This window comes from Papaver somniferum, chromosome 9 (genome assembly GCF_003573695.1).
Source record: "Papaver somniferum cultivar HN1 chromosome 9, ASM357369v1, whole genome shotgun sequence".
In the NCBI taxonomy this organism is placed as follows: domain Eukaryota; kingdom Viridiplantae; phylum Streptophyta; class Magnoliopsida; order Ranunculales; family Papaveraceae; genus Papaver; species Papaver somniferum.
The window spans coordinates 2,067,919-2,088,932 of record NC_039366.1 but is presented as its reverse complement, the minus strand read 5'-3'; the positions used below and the strand labels follow the sequence as shown (position 1 = coordinate 2,088,932).

The 21,014-nt window shown below is 35.4% G+C and overlaps 1 protein-coding gene across 1 annotated transcript; it reads right to left on the bottom strand.

The window, feature by feature from the left end:
* Positions 1 to 17,326: 17,326 nt before the first annotated feature.
* LOC113309675 (CCA tRNA nucleotidyltransferase, mitochondrial-like) lies at positions 17,327 to 18,859 on the bottom strand. The gene has a single exon (XM_026558155.1). It carries the CDS (start codon positions 18,857 to 18,859, stop codon positions 17,327 to 17,329), a length of 1,533 nt encoding a protein of 510 aa, XP_026413940.1.
* Positions 18,860 to 21,014: the final 2,155 nt, after the last annotated feature.

Below are 21,014 nucleotides of genomic sequence, written 5' to 3'. Positions count from 1 at the left end.
ATGAAGGGATACAACGAAACTAACGGCACTTGGTGGAGTTAGGTACTGTAGTGTAAAGCGGAGATATCAAACTTTGATGCACAGCAAGGGAGCGACCGTAGGATGCTTCTGAGAACTGTTCTGACGCCTGAAAACGCAAGCGGATATGGATTTGGGTTTTAGGATTTTGGGTATAGAATATGGGTTTGAGAAATGAGTTTGGGCTTGGGAAATTTTGAGCCCACTTCTTCTTTAAGAACAAATCTTCCTTCTTGAGCCCATTTCTAGTCTTTTGGGTTTATGCGCACCATTCTTCGCGGCTTCCTTGCGTAATTTCTTCCGGCTTTTCACTACTTTTCTGCTCCGCAAATCATCCAGACTTTATTTGGTACCTAAAAATGCAAAATTAATTAAGAAAAATATTTATTCTTGAAAACAATGAAAATACAGAATATGGGATAAAATGTAGAATTAATGCACAAAAGATGAGTTAAATGCCAACAAAAAGGGATAAATATATACATTATTTGGCACTCATCAATGCCGGCCTTGTCAAAATCCGCGTCGGCCAGCCAATCCGCGCCAGCCTTGCCAGTCCGCGCTAGCCATGCCTTCCTTGCCAACGCCATGCTCTGTCAAACGGCCCACGCCCATTCTAAGCCTATTTGTATTGACAAGCCCCATTCGTGACAAGTTTATGCTAGAAGCTCCGCCTCGCGTTCCAAAGCATGGCCCCAAAGACACCTAGTCATATTGGTATTTGTGCAAAGCTACCAGATGCGAGGATTGTGGATTCTTACTTACATCTCGAAAAAGGTCAGACAAATTTCCTCGACCCTCTTTTACGACTTACTGTCTCAGTTCTATCCTCGTCTGTCACCATCTTATGCTTACCTCGCAACAAGGCCCCTGTTCCAAGCTAAGCAGGGGACTTAATGTTGATGGTGGTTTTTGAACAAGGGGTAAAACCGTAAAACCTCACGTATAACATGACGTCACCGGTGACACTAACACATTTATTAGAGCATTTAACGCGCTTATGTCAAAATTATCAGGGTACCCTTTTTCAAATACTAAATTAGGGTTTCGATGCGCGAAGCTCTAAATTCACACATACCACGCAACCATTACGCAAAAAGTATGACAAACATGCCAAATTCACGCACCGTGCAATCATCGTGCATAACATAGAAAATGCACGTACCATGCAATCACTCCGCAAAAGCATGGCAATCATGCCACTCACACATGTCACGCAACATGCCAAATGCAATCACCGCGCAATCATCGCGCAGAACATTGCAATTGCACGTACTGTGCAATCACTGCGCAGAAGCATGGAAATCATGCCACTCACACATTTGACGCAACATGCCAAATGCACGTACCGTGCAAACATCGCGCAAAACATAGCAATTGCACGTACCATGCAATCATTGTGCGAAATATGGCAACCATGCCAAAACTACAAATAACGCGCAACCGTTGCGCTAAATATGGCAACCATGCCAAACCGCAAAGCAACGCACAATCATCATGTTAACCATGCCAAAAATCCAAAAACGCACCACCATTGCACAAAATTGCAACCATGCCAAAAGCGCGCGCCATTGGCACATGTCATGCAACCCTTGCAACCTGGCATGCCAAGTCGTGCAACCTAGGTCCAAAGCCGCCACACGCGCCATTGGCACATGTCGTGCAACCCTTGCAACCTAGCATGCCAATCCGTGCAACCTAGGGCCAAAGCCGCCACACGCACCATTGGCACATGCCGTGCAACTCTTGCAACCTGGCATGCCAAGCCGTGCAACCTAGGGCCGAGGCATACCACACATGCCATTGGCACATTCCGAGCAACACTTGCACTTTGGCACTTCCACTTGTACCCGACGTGCTACCCCGGACCAAGGCATACCACACATGCCATTGGCACATGTCGTGCAACCCTTGCACTTTGGCATGTCGCGCCTACATCAAAGGCCACGATTCCTCTTATTCAAAATCTCGACCGTCGAAGGTCGTCACTGAGTCGGCAAGTCTCTCAAGCTCAACTTATCAAACACTAGCGACATGCTACATGTTTTCCACGAAAACACTCGAGACATCAAAATGTATGTCACAAACTGGGGGATTCTCATTAAGGTTTTGGTTTGGCGGTCTACAGCGTGCGGCATACATGCCCGTTTCAAGAAAGTGTAATAAGAATAAAACGGTTAGTAAATGCAGGAAGTAATGGTGAAACACTCTTTCATTATGGAACATCAATTCCATCAAATTCCATCAATACCAGGCATTACCACCTCTTCCCATTTAACTCATCCGTTTCTTTTCTTACGGGGCCAGAGTACGTTTCACTTGGACTTGTATAAATGGGTTTTACCTATTTCCACCAAGACACAAGTTTTTGGTCAGGGAGAAATACAACACTCAGAAAAGAAACTCTTGCTAGCTTTCTCAAAGCTTTCATCTTTTGATACAAGTAAAGTACTACTCTTCCAGAACTGCTCTGGTCTTAACACTCTCTTCTCTTCCCTCCGTAAACCAGCCCTTCTCCTCCTCTTTGTGACCGAAGCAAATCCGAAACGACCATTTTTTGGTTTAGGCCAGATTTGTATAGATTGATCTCTCGAATCTAAAGTACTCCCGTGCAGTACATTTTATTAGGGTTTAGATTTGTTTCTCACCCACTCACCGAAATTACCAAAATCAGCAGAAACGATTTTCACCCATAAACAATATGATGCTTTTCTTACAACTACCTATTTGATTAATCGAACTCATTCTTCTGTTTTATCTTTTAAGTCCCCACATCAAGTCTTGTTCAATAATGATCTTGATTTATCTACTCTTAAAGTGTTTGGTATTGTTTGTTTTCTATATCTTGGTCATTCTAGGCTTGGCAAATTGTCTCCCAAATCAGTAAAGTGCATTTTTTTTTTGGGTATGGTTCCTTACATAAAGGGTATAAATGTTTTGACCATATTACTAGGAAATTACATATCTCGAAGGATGTTAAGTTTGATGAATCTCATTTTTATTTTAAATTTCCTATCATTTCAACTCGTGATTCATCTCCTAAGTGTATTCTCATTGATTGTTCTACTGATTCACCTTCTGAGTCAGTTCTCATAGAGTCCTCTTCAGTTTTACCTTCTTAATCCAATTTTAATTGAAATCAAATAGTCACTAGATCTCAGAGAGGTATATCTAAACCTAAACAGTTTACTGATTTTACTGTTAACTATTTTTCTCCTCATCTTGTTCCTAATGCTTTTTCCTCTTCTTTATTAACTCATATTTCTGAGACAAAAAGTTTCAAGTCTGCATCTAAGTGTCCTAAGTGGATGTCATATATGAAGGAAGAAAATATTGCACTAATGGATAATGACGCTTGGGAATATGTTTTACCTGAACCTCATTAGGTGACGCTGAATTCTAATGGGACTGTAAATAGATTTAAATATAGATTAGTTGCGCAAGGTTATAATCAACAAGAGGGTATTGCCTATACTGAGACATTTAGCCCAATGGTTAAACCTACAACTATACAAGTTGTCTTAACCGTTGCGGTAACACATAATTGGTATGTTCTCCAATTAGATGTTTGGAATGCGTTCCCTCATGGTTTCTTGAATGAAAATGTTTATATACAACAGCCTCCGTGTTTCATACATCCTGATTTTCCTTCTCATGTTTGTCAATTGAAGAAAAGCCTTTATGGTCTTAAGCAGGCTTTACAAGCATGAAACATAGTTTCTTATTATCTTATGGATTTCGGAAATATGTCAATGACAACTCCATGTTTGTTTTTACTTATTCTTCTGATATGATGGTACTCTAATTATATATTGACGACATTATTTTGATTGGTACTTCATCTAGTCTTCTTGAAAACTTTGTTAAATCTCTGAGTGCTGAGTTTTCTATGAAGTTACTTGGTGATTTGAAGTATTTTTTGGGCATTGAAGCTTGCAGAACTACTTCTAAATTTTTTATTACGTAGAATAGTATACTACTGATTTGTTGTATAAAGCAAAGATGTTAAACTCCAAACCCCGTGATATAGCTTTAGCATCTAATCCAGTTTTATATGCTAGGACCAAGCATGTAGAGATTGATTTTCATACAATACGTGAACTGGTGGAAAATGGCTTCTTACAAGTTCAACATATTGCCAACGAGGAGCAGTTAGCTGATCTCTTCATCGAAAGGTCTTTGTTATCCTGTTTTCTAAAGGTTGTTGTCTCAGTTACTCGGTCCAAGATCCTTTGGTGTAGCTGGTGCTTCTGCAACTTAGTTTTTCTTTGTTGTTTTTTTCTTTTGTGTGTCTGGATGACATATCAGCTTGAGAGGGATGTTAGGATTATTCAAGTCAATTGTATTGTCAAACATGTTCTTGTCACATGTGTTATTCTTCTCTCTCGAAAAGCTCTTCTGTTATTTTCCTGTCTCTGTAAGACAAAGACACCATCAATACAATATATTTTAGTTTCTCATTAGTCTTCACACTGTTGATGTAATTCTTTTCATTTCTTTTGCTTTTATTTTGTTTTTCTCTTCCTTTTTCTGTCTACAAGAGCTCCAGGCTTTGCGACCACTTTTTTTCCTTCATTAATTAACAGTTTTTTAGCGGAAAAAAGAATTTGTCCGCTGAACATAATGAAATTATAACTAAAAACATGGAACAATATGTAACAAAAAAATTGAAAATATTTTATTAGTTAATGACATAAAGAATATGTGAGATTCTTTGAAACAAATAAAGAGAAAAGAAGAATACACTTTTCTTCCTCCGAGAATGTCAAATTAAACAAATTATGTTAAGCAAGGAACATTAGGAAATGTCACAGTGGATGTTCCACGAGCATTGTCGCAATTAGAAGATGATATGGATTTTTTTGATTTTATGTTGATGTTGTTCATGGCGATTCTTGTGCAAGGTACAACTGCACTACAATTCAAATTAATTACTATATCATTTGTCGAAGTTCCGTGAATCCCACTGAACGTTACATCGCTGATCGCAACAGCAGACGCCTGTAAATCATATAATGAACTTCTCAGAATGTGAACAAATTAGACAAAAACAAGCTATCTTTGATTCATCATATAAATGTTTCATTAAGTAACTTCTTACTTCTACGGTTCGGTGGTCACTGAAATAATGTTGATCAATGACAATAATATTTTTTACTTCTGCAAGAGTAATTTGGTCAAATGATATTTTTCTTGCGAATCCTTGGCCTCCCTGGAAAAAAAAAATCAACCGTAGATATGAAATTTAAAAAAAAATACTAAATAAGATTACGATTGATTACTTTCCTAAGATACAATGATATTTGTTTTTATTGGTTTTCAGTGGTGAATTTACAAAGCAGTAGAGGGTGGTGTTATACTCACTTCCCATGTCTTGATCCTTGCTCCATTCATAGTTCCAGAAAAATGAACATTTTGAACATGCACTTCTTCAACTGTTTCCTTTCTCCCATCAGCTCCCAAGCTTCCGATGCTATAAAAACATGTAAATCGTAAAATTATAGCCAAAACTAAACACAATACAAATTAATAGTGCACGTTTATGGAAATTTGAAAGTAAAAAATGTTCACCAACCTTATGCCATGTCCAGGACCACAATTCAAGTCGGTAATATTGATAAACTTGCATCCTCCATTGATAGCAACACAATCATCACCTAAGTAATTACACGTCATAAGTTAATACCTTTCTACATTAGATTGCATTTATAGAGACTCTGTGTATGTAAATAACATTTAATTAACTTTATCGGTTCCAATGGAAGAGTGTTCGATTCAGATGTATTCTGAAAGACTAATGTCAATACCATCAGTATTGGGACTGTCCTCAGGAGCAATTATGTTTATGTGAGAAATCACCACGTTATTATAATTACTTATAAAGATGTGATTTCTTTGGTTATTCACATGCGTCAACCAGCTCAATTGACAATTATTACAATTTGACAATGTTAATGCCTACATCAATTCAAACAACATCATCAAACGTATAACTAACCAAATCCCACGATATTTCTTTAGCTATTATAAAAGTGTTCTTTGGCTATTATCAAAATAACAGAGTTACCGATGGTCTAATTTTATCATGCATGTTCCACCAAGTTGAACCTTGACCGTTGATGTGACCTGATCCAGTTATCGTTAGGCCATTCACATTGTAAAATGTAATCCAACGATCAGCGAGTCGTTTAACGCCCCAACCCTCTCTTGTAGGTGCAACAATATCCCCATCAACCTGCGATTAAAAATCAATATTGTTAAATTTGATTTCCTGAGCCATATCTAGTACTTGAATTAGTAAAATGAAATGAAAATTGACAAACAAATTAGTAAAACGGTTTTAACACTGCAAACAAAGCAAATAATCATATAACATCACTATATATTTAATTTACCTGCACGAAAGGATTTTGTAATAAGCAAGGACCATCGAAGCTTATACGGCTCACTAAGAACGTTTTTCCCTTTGGTATGACAAGGGTTGCACTAGTTCCGACTGTTTTACACATCCTTGTCCATGCATTTAGAAAAGCCTACAGATATCGTGATAACCACATTAAAAAGTGAAGAAATAATAAACAAAATAAGTCATTAATATGTATTTCTACATATACTTACTTGGTAGTCATCTGCGATGCCGTTTCCAATGGCTCTATATTCCATGACATTGAAAACAACATTACTATTACCAGATAGTTTCTTGGAATCATATTTACCGGCACCAATCTCCTTTCCTTGGACAATGCTTAGTAGACATATCACCCAAATAATGCGAAAAATTCCTAAAGACGGGCCACATCATCATGAGAAATTTATCAAAATATGAAATAAAAATAAAAATAATAATAATTGGGTTTATTGAGAAATCCTCAAATTGATTTTATTCTTACAAGTTCACGCTTTGCATTATTTATTTTTTTAACTCTAAAAAGTATATAATAATAATAATCTGGCTCTTGATAAGAAACCCAAGTGAGGTTTACTACTAAAATCTTACTTTACCGATCAAAAGAAAATAAATTAAAAGACAAATCAAAAGAAGAGAAAAAACCCAACAAATATCTCAAACAAAAAGTATAAAATTATATAAAAGAAAGGAAAACATTTCTCACCATCGATTAGAATAACAAATCACCGTATAAATGGTTTATAGAAAAGAATCGTCTAGTTTTGTTGAATTATGTTGTTAAGCACAAGCAATATATATACGTAGAATAAGTGAGTGACAATTGAAGTTTTTAGTGTATTTTAAGGAAGAAATTAACTCAAAAACAGTGTGATTACATAGTTGGTGATGAGATTCATAAGAATACTCATGGACATACTAACAAGATACATGAATTATATCTTCAAAAACAACTAATTAAGAGAAGGTGCATGAATTTTACCACCAATATATGGTAGGTTTGATTTAATAATAATAATATCATATTTAAAACCCCGTGTATTACATATTCAAAATACTAATACTAATTGGTAACAATTAGAGTAACTAATAAATAGTGTATATCCATACTTTCCTTTTGAGTTTAAATATGAATATTTAATACTCCATCCATCATAATATACATGTCATGTTTTAGATTTTTGGTTTGTCCAATTTAAAAACTCCAACCCTAAAATGTTATTCTATTCGTGACCATCATTATATTTGACTTACAAGGAAGTAGTCAATTGAGAATTTAAATGATTTCCACAGAGTTTCCAAATCAACTGTTAGTCCATAGAGAATTTTGGAGAGTTTCCTAATATCTCTTGTTATTGATTAAAGACATTTTTCAAGTCATTTAAATTTTTTGGAACTCCGTGTTATTGGAATATGGTTTCGTAAGAGTCACTCCAACACCAATGTTATTCGAATGAGAATTAAAAGCGTCATTGATTTGTAATTTTCAGAGATTTGGGGAGACTTTTTTTATGAAAATAGGCATGGTATAAATATATCATCAAGAGGTGAGATTTTTGGGAGACTTGGAAATTTATGGAATATTTGTTTTTGAGAGTAGGACCAATTTTTATTTTTTTTGAGTTGACCAAGGGATGATCCATTTGCACAATAATAAAACCGACTTCATATCATGAATATATGGGACATCTCCTCTCTGTCCTTCTTTTCCCTCGTGTATACTAACTGAGCTTTCTCTTTGCCACTTTAAAGGACATCTTCCCAGATGGAACAACGAAACTATGCTAACTAGCTAGTGATAAAAAAAATGTGGGATATGATGACAAAAAACTTAGGAATAGGACAACATTGAGATTTATTCTGACAACAAAAAAATATTTTACTAGGTATTCAAGGTACTTTTATTAACATTGTAACTTGCATAATAGAAAAGTCGATAGATGTTGTATATTTTTAGTTAGATATTATACATTTTTTCTCTCTATAAATCACAACTCTTTATAAATCTCGTTTTTTTTTTGTCTCTGCAAGTCATAATGACTCTCTAAAATACTCTCTCTAAATAATTAGAAATCTCTATATTTTCAAAGAATCTTTGGGAGTCACTCAGATAAAAAATCTATGAAACTCTATAAAAATCTCATTTACTACCCCGTTGCTAATGATAAAAGGAAAATCTGGAAATATGATAATTTTTACAAAATCATAATATAGTTATCATTTACTTGTTTTCTCCGTCGATTTTTTTCCTCGGGAGGATGACTCCATAAATTAGTGCGTCTGAAATAAAGTTATTTTTGTCAGCACAAGCAACGTAATAAAGTTAAGAACAATATAATATAACAACTTTCATAGCTAGATAGATAGGTTCGATATGTGATTTCTTTGGCTAGTCATTTTTTTAATTTACACCACAAGAACATAAAAAATAAGCAACTTTTTTTTGCATCTAAAAGAGAAAAAGTCGGAGAAATTTTGGTTTTCGAGTTTTTCCGAAAAATATATTTGAGATATAAAAAGAAAGTACTCCCTCTGTCCCATAAAAGTGGATCTTTTCTTAGTTAAAAAGGATAAAATTTTATTGATAAACGACAAAAGAAATCAAGTAAAGGAAAACGCCGAATCGTGACCTTAATTCTGAAGGATCATCCTTCGGACGCAATTTAGAGTAAAGAAAAGTTCTCTTAATTTGAAAACTCAAACTAGCCAACCAAAAAAATAATTAAAAAGAAAAAAACCAATCAATATAAAGATCAACTAACTCAATAATTCTCCTTAATTTAAATATATAATTAAGTAACAAATCTATATTAATTAATTAAATGTATATAATTAATTTAACAAATCTATATATAATTAATTTAATGTGATTGCCACAATTTTCTTTCATTTTGAATAATTGATGCTCTTTTTAGTTGATTGTAATATTAATTTTGTTCTTTTTTTTATTTTTCTGTGTACGTGTATATCAAGCATATGTATTCCTGTAGGTAATTTTGATGGCAGCCAAAAGTTAGTGATCGGCGAATGTACCGAATATGTTGGCGTCAAAAGTAAAAAATAGATGATCGACAACCTTCTACATGTATAGCATGTCAAAATTTCGAGTCTATAATCTTTGTTTATGTTATTTGTTTAGTTTTGCAGTCTGTACAGTGTGATAGTAGATATCTATTAGCGAACCATAATGCAATGTCCAATATTTGATAATTAAAGAATCCTTGGCGGAAAAGCTGAATAAAAAATGTTACATTCAAGAGATTGGAAATGTGCTTCCTCGATGTAACAGATTTACCGAGAGCAAAGCTTAATGATTTCATAGAAGGCAGACTCATTTACGTACGTCTGAAGCAAGAACGGGATGATAAAGTGAAGGGTATGGAAAGAATTATGATGAGGTTTTTTTTCTTGCCATGTTAACTTAAATTGGCCTCATAAAAGGAATCAGTGTTTACTTAGTTTAATCGGCTCGATCCTGATTGGAAATTGATACAATTGGTATTGATTTGTGTGGCAGTGGTGGTCATGGAAGAGGGAGAATATCAAGAAGAAGCCTCCTCCTCCTTCAATGTCATAATTGAGAAACATTAAGTTTTCATGATAATCAAGATTTACAGTTTGTTAAAGAAGAAGAAGAGAAAACTTTATTACAGGTAATGAGAAAGATACATTGAAAGACTAAGTTCAGATAGATAACTCAGACACTAACTCATACTGACTCACAAGACAAAGCTAAGTCAAGTCAAAAGTATTTGACTTTCCTATTAACCCCCCTCAAACTGATAATAAGAACAGTTTGAAAAACTACAGCAACAATTTTTAAGGGACTAGAAAAGAAACATGTTTAGAAGATTTAGAAACATTCAAACAACAATTTGCAGCAGAATAACCATTGACTGCAGAACCAGAAGAAGAAGTAGAAGTACTCTGACAATTTGAATCAACAGTGGCAGAAATTGAAGATCCCAGTAGTTGCTGAAGTACTGAAGTAAAAACTGTAGCACATAAGCCTTTAGTAAATAGATTTGCTAGCTGATTTTCTGAAGATATGTGTTGAACACTGAGAAACCCATTATGAATCAGTTCTCTAACCACATGGTACTGAATTTTTATATGTTTTGTCCTGTAATGAGAAACAGGATTAGCAGATAAATAAATATCACTTGTGTTGTCACATTAGAGTCTAATTGGTAATTTAACAGTAATATGCAACTCAAACAGTAAAAACAAAGCCACTCCAAATCAGTTGTAGCCACAGATAAACATTTGTATTCTGCTTCTGTTGTTGATCTTGCAATAATAGGTTGATTTTTACTGGACCAAGATACTAAAGAATTACCAAGAAAAACAGCATAACCACAAGTTGATCTAGAAGTTTCAGGACAACTTCCCCAATATGAATCTGTATAAGCTTTTAATATGTCAATATCACCCTTTCTCAAGGTAATACCATATCCAATAATGCCTTTTAAGTACCTAAGAATTCTCTTGACCAACAACAGATGAAAATCTGTAGGAGGATGCATAAATTGACTCACATAATTAACCCCAAAGAAGATATCAGGTCTAGTTAAGCATAAGTACTGTAACACTCAACCAAAGTCCTGTAAGTTGTAGCATCTGATAATAGATGACCTTCATGAACTGAAACTCTAGGACCCATAGCTACTGGTGTAGTACAAGAATTACACTCTGTCATGCCTGCTTTAACTAACAACTCAAGAGTATACTTTTTTTGTGTCAATAAAATTTCATTGTTTGTTCTTGTAGATTCTATACCTAAAAAGTAATGCAAATCTCCCAACTGCTTCATTGCAAACAAAGAACTTAAATATTGCACAAGATGATCAAGCATCTAATTAGAAGAACCAGTAAGTATGATGTCATATACATACAACAAAAGTGCCATCATATCTGAACCAGCAACAAAGACAAACATTGAAAAACATGAAATTGTTCTAAAAAAACCATAAGAAAGTAATGTTAAGCTGAAATTTTGAAACCAAGGTCTTGGTGGTTGTTTCAATCCATATAAACTTTTCTTAAGATGACACACTTTATTTGGAAACTCTGAACTGACAAAACCTGGTGGCCTCTTCATGTAAACATTTTTTGTTAAGTTACCATGCAAAAATGCATTTGAAACATCCAATTTCCTTATAGGCCTATTTCTAGTAACAGCTAAGCAAAGAAAAACTCTAAATATACTAGACTTAACTACAGGACTAAAAGTTTCCCCATATTCAATACCATCTTGTTGATTATATCCCTGAGAAACTAGTCTTGATTTCAGTTTATCAACAGTCCCATCTGACTTTAGTTTAACTCTATATACCCATTTACAGCCTAGTATGTTCATATGAGGCTCAGGATCAACTAACTCCCAAGTTCCAATATCTTGTAGATATGTATTTTCTTCTGTCATAGAAATAAGCCATTTTGGATCTTCCATTGCCACTTTAAAATTTTTAGGCTCAGTAGGAGTATGAATAATAGAAGTAGGAGCAGAAGAAAAAGAATGCTTAGTTGAAAGATGCATTACATGATCTGGAAAAGATTTTGGCTTAGTAGTAGAGGAAGGAATAAAGAAAACAGAAGAAGGAGCATAAATAAATGAAGTATCTTCTAAAACAGGAGTAGCAGAGGATGTGGAAGAAAAATAAAACTCATTTTCAGAGAAAGTCACATGGCGAGATATATAAAGTTTCTTAGTTCCAGGATTAAAACAATTGTACCCCTTATGTAAGGTACTATACCCAACAAAAAGACACTTAACAGATTTGGGAGATAGTTTATCAGTTCTAGAATGTCCTAAGAAAGGATAACATATACATTCAAAAACACGTAAAAAGAATAATCTAACAGCTCATTGTAAAGAACTTGAAAAGGAGACTTATCATGAAGAATAGGAGTAGGAGTTCTATTAATAAGATAAGTTGCTGCTAAAAAAGAATCATACCAGTACTCTTTTGGACAAAAAGCATTAAACAACAATGTATTTCCCATTCAACAATGTGCCTATGCTTTCGTTCAGCAAGGCCATTTTGTTGTGGTGTATTAGGACAAGAAATTCTTAAAAGAATACCAGAATTGTCTAAAAAAGTTTGAAAAACACCTTTCACTAGCTCACTAGCACCATATGTTTGAAAAGCAAGAATTTAAGTATGAAACAAATTTTCAGTGAGATTCTTAAAATGCTGAAAGCATTGCAAAGCTTCAGTTTTTACTTGCATTGGATAAATCCAATGAAATCTGCTAAAATCATCAATAAACAAGATGAAATATCTATGGCCTGCTATGGAAGGAACTGGAGAAGGACCCCACTCATCACAATGAACTAGTGCAAGTGGAGATGAAGCATGAGAAGAAGAAAGATGAAAAGGAAGCCTCTTACATTTTTGTTAATTGACAAGGATGACAAAAAGAATGAGAATTATCGTACTTAACTATGATATTCTTGTTATTGTGAAGTTGTCGAACAATCTTGTAGAAGGGTGACCTAATCTATTATGCCAAATACCAGAAGAAGCAACAAGAGAAGAAAAGGAAAATTCCAGCTCAGTAGAAGTAATGGGATATAGGTTATTTATCATTTTACCATATGTAAGTAAAGCATGATTATTTAAACTTCTTATTTCATACCCATAAGGATCAAAAGTGATATAACACGAATTTTTCTTTGTAAATCTAGCCACTGATAACAAGTTATGTTTCGTATCAGGAACATGTAAGATATTGTCTAGCCTAAAACTGGTTTGTGGTGTAACAAGATTTGTACTTCCAGTAAGAGAAATAGATAAGGTCTTACCATTGCCAAGCATAACATGATCCTTTCCCTTATAAGAAGAAGTATTATGAAGCAAATTTCTATCTCCAGTCATCTGAGTAGAAGCACCACTATCTAAAATCCACATTGTGTTGGATGAATAAGGATCAGCATTGACTGCAGCATCATTGATATTGAGACTTGTGAAAGCCTGTTGTGAAGTACCAGCAGAATTAACTGGAGCTGAATTATCCATTGAAGCATCAGAAATAACAAAATTAGCTTGACATGTATGTCCATTTGAAGTGCCAGTTGGTGGATGATAGCGAAAGAAACACCTTGTTGCAATATGACCAGTCTTCTTACAGATTTGACAAAACATTTTTGAATAATCTACATAAGACCTTCTATAATTATTTGAGGAAGACCCATGTTGAAAAATTTCCAGCAGAACCATTAGAAGTAGTTACATGTTGATACTGATTGTTCTTGTAATTTCCACTACCATTGTTCTCATTATTTCTGTTATAGCCCCCATTTCTTCTATTATTATTATATCCATCAGAACAATTTCTTGTATAAAAGGTTGATGGATTTTGATCATCATATAAAGCTGCACTTTGATGTTGTCTTTCTTCTAAGAACTGTTCATGAGAAAGTAGCTTTGCTTTTACCTCTCCAAAAGTATAAGGGGTCTCTCTACTTTGTGAGGATATAACAAAAGTATCATATTCACTTCCCAAACCATTCAGAACAAATATCATTAGATCTATACCACTTATTTTTTCACCAATTGCAACCAATGAATCTGCTATACTTTTGATTTTCTGAAGATATTGAACAATAGACATATTACCCTTTTTAATACTATGCAATTGATTCCTTAGGATACTTTTCCTAGCAAGAAACTGGGTTCTAAAATTCATATGGAAAAAATCCCAAATTTCCTTTGCAGTAGATAACCCAAGAACATCACCACTAACAGTTGGGGTAAAGGTAGCTTTAAGACAAGTAGAAACAAACCTATCTAATCTCCTCCAAGAAATCCATTCTGGATTAATAGTTTCAACACCATCAACTGTAACTTTTTGAGTTGGTTCAGCTATTTCACCACTAATATATCCATAAATATCACAAGAAAATAACATACCCTCAAATTGATCTTCTAGAGAAGATAATTTGAATGATCCAATTTCATGGAAACAAAATTAGCTATATTTGTACAAGGAATAGTTGTTGAATTACCAGTAGAAGTACCAACAGAAGCCGTTGAAGAATGATGTTGATTGTTCTGTAAAATTTCGAGATCTGAATTTGTAGTACGACTGATATTACGATTTCTATTGTTGATATTGTTGATGTTGTTAACACGATGATGATTAACGTTGTTGTTGTACGTATTTTTTCGAGTTCTTACCATAAAATCTTCCAGGAACCCTAGAAATTGATTTGTGGGAAAAATTTCTTGAATACAATATTACCCAAATTGAAGCTTTGTAAAATTGTTCATAAAATTGTTGCAAGCTATTTGAAAGAATCCTAAAAACCGTTACCTATCTGATACCATGAGAAACATTAAGTTTTCATGATAATCAAGATTTACAGATTGTTAAAGAAGAAGAAGAGAAAAATTTATTACAGGTAATGAAAAAGATACATTGAAAGACTCAGTTCAGACATATTTATTTCAAAATATTTGTTCTGTCTGAATCAGACAAATAACTCAGACACTAACTCATACTGACTCACAAGACAAAGCTAAGTCAAGTCAAAAGTATTTGACTTTCCTATTAATAATGAATTATCCTCTCCTAACGCATGATCTACATCTTTCCGCCCTTCATACATGATCAACATTGCAGATCATGGATTTGGCTGATCTCGTCCTCGCTTTCTTTTATCTACATCTGATTTTGGTAGTTGCCATCTTCTTTGGAAGTATCAGTTTCTTCAGTAGTATTAAGAAATCTCAATATGGTTTTGATTTAGTCAGATCGAAGCTCACTACAAATATAATATGGTTTTGATTTAGTCAGATCGAAGCTCACTACAAATATATTAGTAAATTGAATAGCTTGATCTGATCAGTTGGTGGTAGATGAAAGTTCAAACATGTTATGAATATGTACTTCTGAGAAAACTCCACTGAATTAAAGCTACCTCTCCGCTGCTGGTGGAGAATAAGAATCTTGGATTGAATGTCATAAATATTTTTCCTCTCAAACAATAGTTGTAAATATAATTATTCATGTCAATTTCTAATTTATTAGTTGGAAAAATTATATACTTAAACTGTTTGATGAAACTGTTGTTATATTTTTCAGCAATGGCATGCTCTGAATTAAGAATCCCACTGCTTGCTTAAAATTCATATACGCTTAGATTTAACACAAAATTGGTTAAAAAGACCAAAATCAATAATTCCTGGGTGAAAAGGATATTTAGATTTTGATACTGTTTAAATGGACAAAAATGTAAAAATAGCCAGGATGTAAACAGTTTCATCCTACCCATTTTCAAATACTTTTTCTTACTCCCTCCGTTTCTAAATAATAGGCTTGTTTGTTTGTAAATTTGTATACAAACCTGCCTATTTTTTAGAAACTGAGGGAGTATTTTTAATTTACATCAGGATGCATCCAGTTTCATCCTTGCTATTTTTTAAGTTTAAGTCAGGATGAATCCAGTTTCATCCTTACTATTCTTTTGGTGTCCATTTCACCCATAATAATTTTCCGTAGATTTAACTTGCGTGTTGTATGCTTAACTACTGAAGTTGCAGGACCTTTTTGGTTTTCATTATTTTCTGTCAATTACTAGTATGTAAATAGAATATCTGTTAGATATAGTGTGGTGGTAAGCGACAACATTTGCCTTTGTTGCGGGTAGAGAAAGGTCTGCAGAAACCTTAAACATCACACAATTGGATAGGATGATAACAAAACAAGTTCCACTTTTTTGTTTTGCATACTGCTCTTGGTGCTAGTATATCTTTTCAGTTGTCTATGCGAAGTACAACGTTGTTTTGTTTTAATTGTATCTCATGAGAGTTTCTTAAATGACAATGCCATCATTCTGCTGTTCTTGATCTGTGTGATTCCAGTTACTCACTAAAGATGACTTTGTTCAGATGGGCCTAGGTTATTGATTCATGTAGAACACACTTAGGGGTGAGCATTTGGCCCGTAATCCGTGGATTTAATCGGGACCAACAGTTCATTTGCGGGTGGATGTCCGGGCCGTTCGTTAATGGGTTGGATGCGGATGGAATTTTTGAAATCCAAGGGACAACGGATCGGGTCCGGATGCAACCTTGAAAATCCATTGGACATCCATATCCGTTAAATTAAGGGCATTTATATAATTCTAGAAAATACTATGGATCATTTAGGAATTTTTAAGATGTTTGCTTAGGGTATTGTACATGGCATATTTATATTTGTATACATATATAGGATATGTAGGTTTTATAAGGAGTCATTTGTGTCTGTTTATTTTCTTTATTATAAATTTTAACTAAAACAAATCCATTGGATTATCCGCATTCAATGCGTCCAACCGTGCATCCATTGGATGCAAATCCGTTGGATATGGATTGGATGCGGGTGTCAAATTTGAAATCCGTAGTGCAATGGATTGGATGCGGATGAGGCAAAAACCGGTCCATACCGCCCATGCTCACCCCTAAACATACTAACCTCGGTGATTAAGAATGGGCTTGCAGCTATAACTGTGTTTTGCGTTTATTTAATCAGCATATAGTTGAGCTATAAGTTAATTGGAGTACGTCTCCAAACGTTAAGTTTTAGAAAAAAAGAAAAGGCAAGTTAAGGAGTTTTTATTGGCAAAAACAAAAGTCAAGAGCACGACAAGAAAAGAAAAGAAAGAAATGCAATCATTGAGTGAGATGGGCGACCCAACACCCAAAAATCTACCTCTGCTAATTATGGGAGCTGGAGTGGATCCGTCTCGTGCAGAACAACTTACGATGGTCAGCCCACGATAAGTTTGGAAATACGATAAGTTTGGATATCTGACCAACTTGTCAAGGCTGTTGGAAACATGTGGCATAGTTCAGCTCGTGACGCTGTTTCACGGACGTAAGAGAAATGCATAATTCACCCCAAGCGGAGCAGTCACTCCACCTCTGAACATTTTGAAAGGCAGCCTCTCATCCAGTCAAGGGATTTCTCAGGAGTACGACAGGGATCCGCGAGCTGCCATTCAAGCAATTTTTGCTTCCATTCACCAACGATTGATCCTCCTTCCTTAATCTGCAAAATTGCCATAATTTCTTTGCCACCCGCCAATGGTATGTGGCACACGTTCTCGAGACCTAGTTTCACAATCGCTTTTTCAACTGTTGTGAACAATGTTTCGCGCATGTCTAATTCAATCTGCTTGTACTCGTCTGAAGAAACTTCAGAACGATCAAAATTGATGGGGCACAATAAAGTGGAGATCATCAAGGCAACACGCCACAAACTCGACCTCTCAATGTCCTTTTTTTTCTTGTGGGGATCCTCGATATCCCGTAAAAGCAATCCTGTCAATACTCGCGCACTGGGGGTCACTGTTAAGTCTGCTAACAGTGGAATCAATGAAGTAAATCTTTCTGATGCACTGTGTAATCTTCCAACCATTTCTGCATCGCTTTTCGTCCGTTTGAGAGATTCCAGAATGATGTAATACGCAGTTCCCCTTTCTCTAATTGGAAGAAGAAGTGCTGAATACAAGTAAAGCCTTTTTTGTGTATCATCAAACGTCGAGCATCCAATTAATTCTAAGAGATTCCATGCCGCATCCACATATGCAACGCAAAGCCTGTCACACCCTTCCGATATAGTAGGCTCAGGAAGAGCAAATACAACCCAAAATAGCTGCAATCTACAGATATCCATCATTGCTTGAACCGGACGATTGCTGCACATCATGAGATTGATTTCGTCACCAATGCGCTCCCTGCTAATTTTATTTTTAATGGCATCTCTGACTACATCACTTGCAGCAGCTTCCTCCAACTCCTCGTCAAGTACAAAACCAAACCTTGCAGCAAAGCGAATAGCACGAAATACTCGTAATGGATCATCTAAGAATGTCTCCATTGGATGTAAAGGAGTTACAATCTTTCCTTCTTTTAAATCCGCTAAACCTCGCCCAGTAAAATCTTCAACTAACTTCTCCTTAATATTATAGAACAAACTATTAATAGTCAAATCCCTTCGATCTGCATCTTCTTTTGGAGAACCAAACTTTACTTTAGGAATGCGACTGTTCTTCTCGCTATACGTTTCTGATCTCAAGTTTACAAAATCAACCTGTACGCCTAACATCTCAATCCTTGCTGTTTGTAAGTGTTTAGACTTATCAGGATTGGATTCAACAACACCAATCTTTTGCTTCTCTTCTCCCTTAAACAATGTGTAGTATTCATTAACCTTATGACAAAACTCTTCTCCCATCATATTGTGTAATGCAATATCAATATCGTTACTATCTTTTCCGAGTAGCTTATCCCGAACCCAACCACCAGCAACACGTATTTGTGTTTGTAGATTATAGTGATCAACAACTCGTAATAGCCTATCAAATATTTGCTTCTCTTTATCGGTCAGCTCTAATTTGTCTTTGACTTGTAAATCTAATGCTGGTTTTGTTGATGAAGACATCTTTTTTTTTTGCCGTGCAACTAAGGATTTGTGAAATTTTTAACCAATTGATCTGGTGTTTGTGAAAAAAAAAGGGAAAAAAACCTAATACCGCGAAGTGCAAAATATATATGCTTTTTCTGTCAAAATTAAGGAAACTTGAATTTTCCTTTTTAGGGATTCTTTCAGACCGACGTCCTTTCCGCACTAAGTTATGGAAACCCTTTCGAAAACTATTCCGTTAAAAACTACAAAAACCTATCAGAGAAAATTTTAATCTATAAATACTGATTTTTGGTTTGCAATTCCTCGCCTTTAACCAATCAATCTTCAATCTGCTGTTTTTGGGGGGAAAAAAACCACGTCTCCTAAAAGAAATATATATGCGTTTCCCGTACAGGCGTACAGCTCGGAAAGCTAATAAGAGGAAAGCTAATGGTTTCCAACTTGAAGCACGTACAAAACAGACCCATAAAATCGAATATTGATATGAGTGGGCTTATTTGAAACACGGGTTTTACGTCTTATTACTAGGGGTGTGCAACGTACGGACGGTTGCGGATTAGGGGTCACCCGTAACCGAACCGTCAAAGTTGTGGATTTGTAAAATTGAACCGTGACCGGCCCAATCACCCGCGGATTTAACCTTTGCGGACCCGCGGATTGTAAGGCCGGTTGCGGATTAACCGCGGATTTGATCTAGTTTTGATTGTACTTGTTGGGCCTAAATTCAGTTAGTGTCTTAACTTAGTTTTGATTGTATTCAGTTAGTTAACTTAGTTTTGATTCTATTTGTTGGGCCTAAATTCAGTTAGTGTTTTAAGGACTTTACTTCTTTCTCTTTGGGCCTAAATTCATTTAGTTAACTAAGTGATCAAAGAACTTCACTTCTTTCTCTTTGGGCCTAGGTTCATACTCAGGTAAGAAAACTTTGCTTCTTTCTACGGTTGCGGTAATCCGCGGTTTTCAAATGACAACCGCAACCGCATCCGCACCGCATGCGGATTTGAGAATCCCACCCGTGTCCGGCCCATACATCTTGCGGTTTGGGTAAAATCCGCAATTTTGCGGACGGATACGGGTTAAATCCGCGGTTCCGGTTTTTATGCTCACCCCTACTTATTACGATTTTCTTTGAGTTCCTTCTTTCATATAAACGATTTTTCTAGGGACCATGGTTTTGAGGGGATCATGGTTTTATTAGGCCACCTTCCCTATAATTATAAGGGGTGTCCTAAAGCATTGAAATGACTAACCTACCCTTAATCTAATTTAATTTAAAACCAACCCAATAACCACCTATATGTATATATATATATATATATAACCACCACCTCCTCCCACCATCGCTGATTACCACAACCACCACCTCCGATTATCACCACCACCAACCAAAGATTACCACCACCGCTGATTACCACCACCACCTCCTCTGATTATCACCACCACCAACCACCGATTACCACCACCACCTCTGATTACCACCACCACCAACCACCACCACCACTATATATATATATATAGCTTAATTTAAAACATTAACAAAGATATTCTCACAAACCCATTACTTGTCATTCGTTTTTGGTTGAATAAATGAGATGTAATCATTAAAATGAGTTGAAAATGGAAGTTGCAGAGAGGTTTAATGGAGGTTTTTTTTTGCAGAGAAAAGTTCGGTTATCAAGAATTAATTTTTTCTTAACCGAACTCCTTGTATTAGAACAACACAAGTCCATAAGTTCGGTTCCTTCGCAAAATAAGGATATCACCGAACTTTAGTTTACAAAAATAATGAGAAGTCCACAAGTTCGGTTCGTTCGCAAAAATGTTAAGTTTTCTTTGTAACCGAACTCTACCTTTGAAACTTCGTAACCGAACTCTGCCTAATTCGCCAAGAAATAAATTTCGTAGTAACCGAACGTTTGCCTAATTGCATATATCCATATATAAGCCCAGTTCGGTTGATTCGCAAAATATATTGAAGTTTGCGAACCAACCGAACTTCTAACACTAGGTTACTTTTAACCTGCTGTTCGGTTGGGAACTTGGTTGCGTTGAAGTTTTGTGAACTAACCGAACACACAAGATGTACCCAAATAAATTGTTAAGTTCAAAGTTCGGTTACCTACCATTTTATCCTAGGTAACCGAATATTACACTGTACGACCAAAACCTC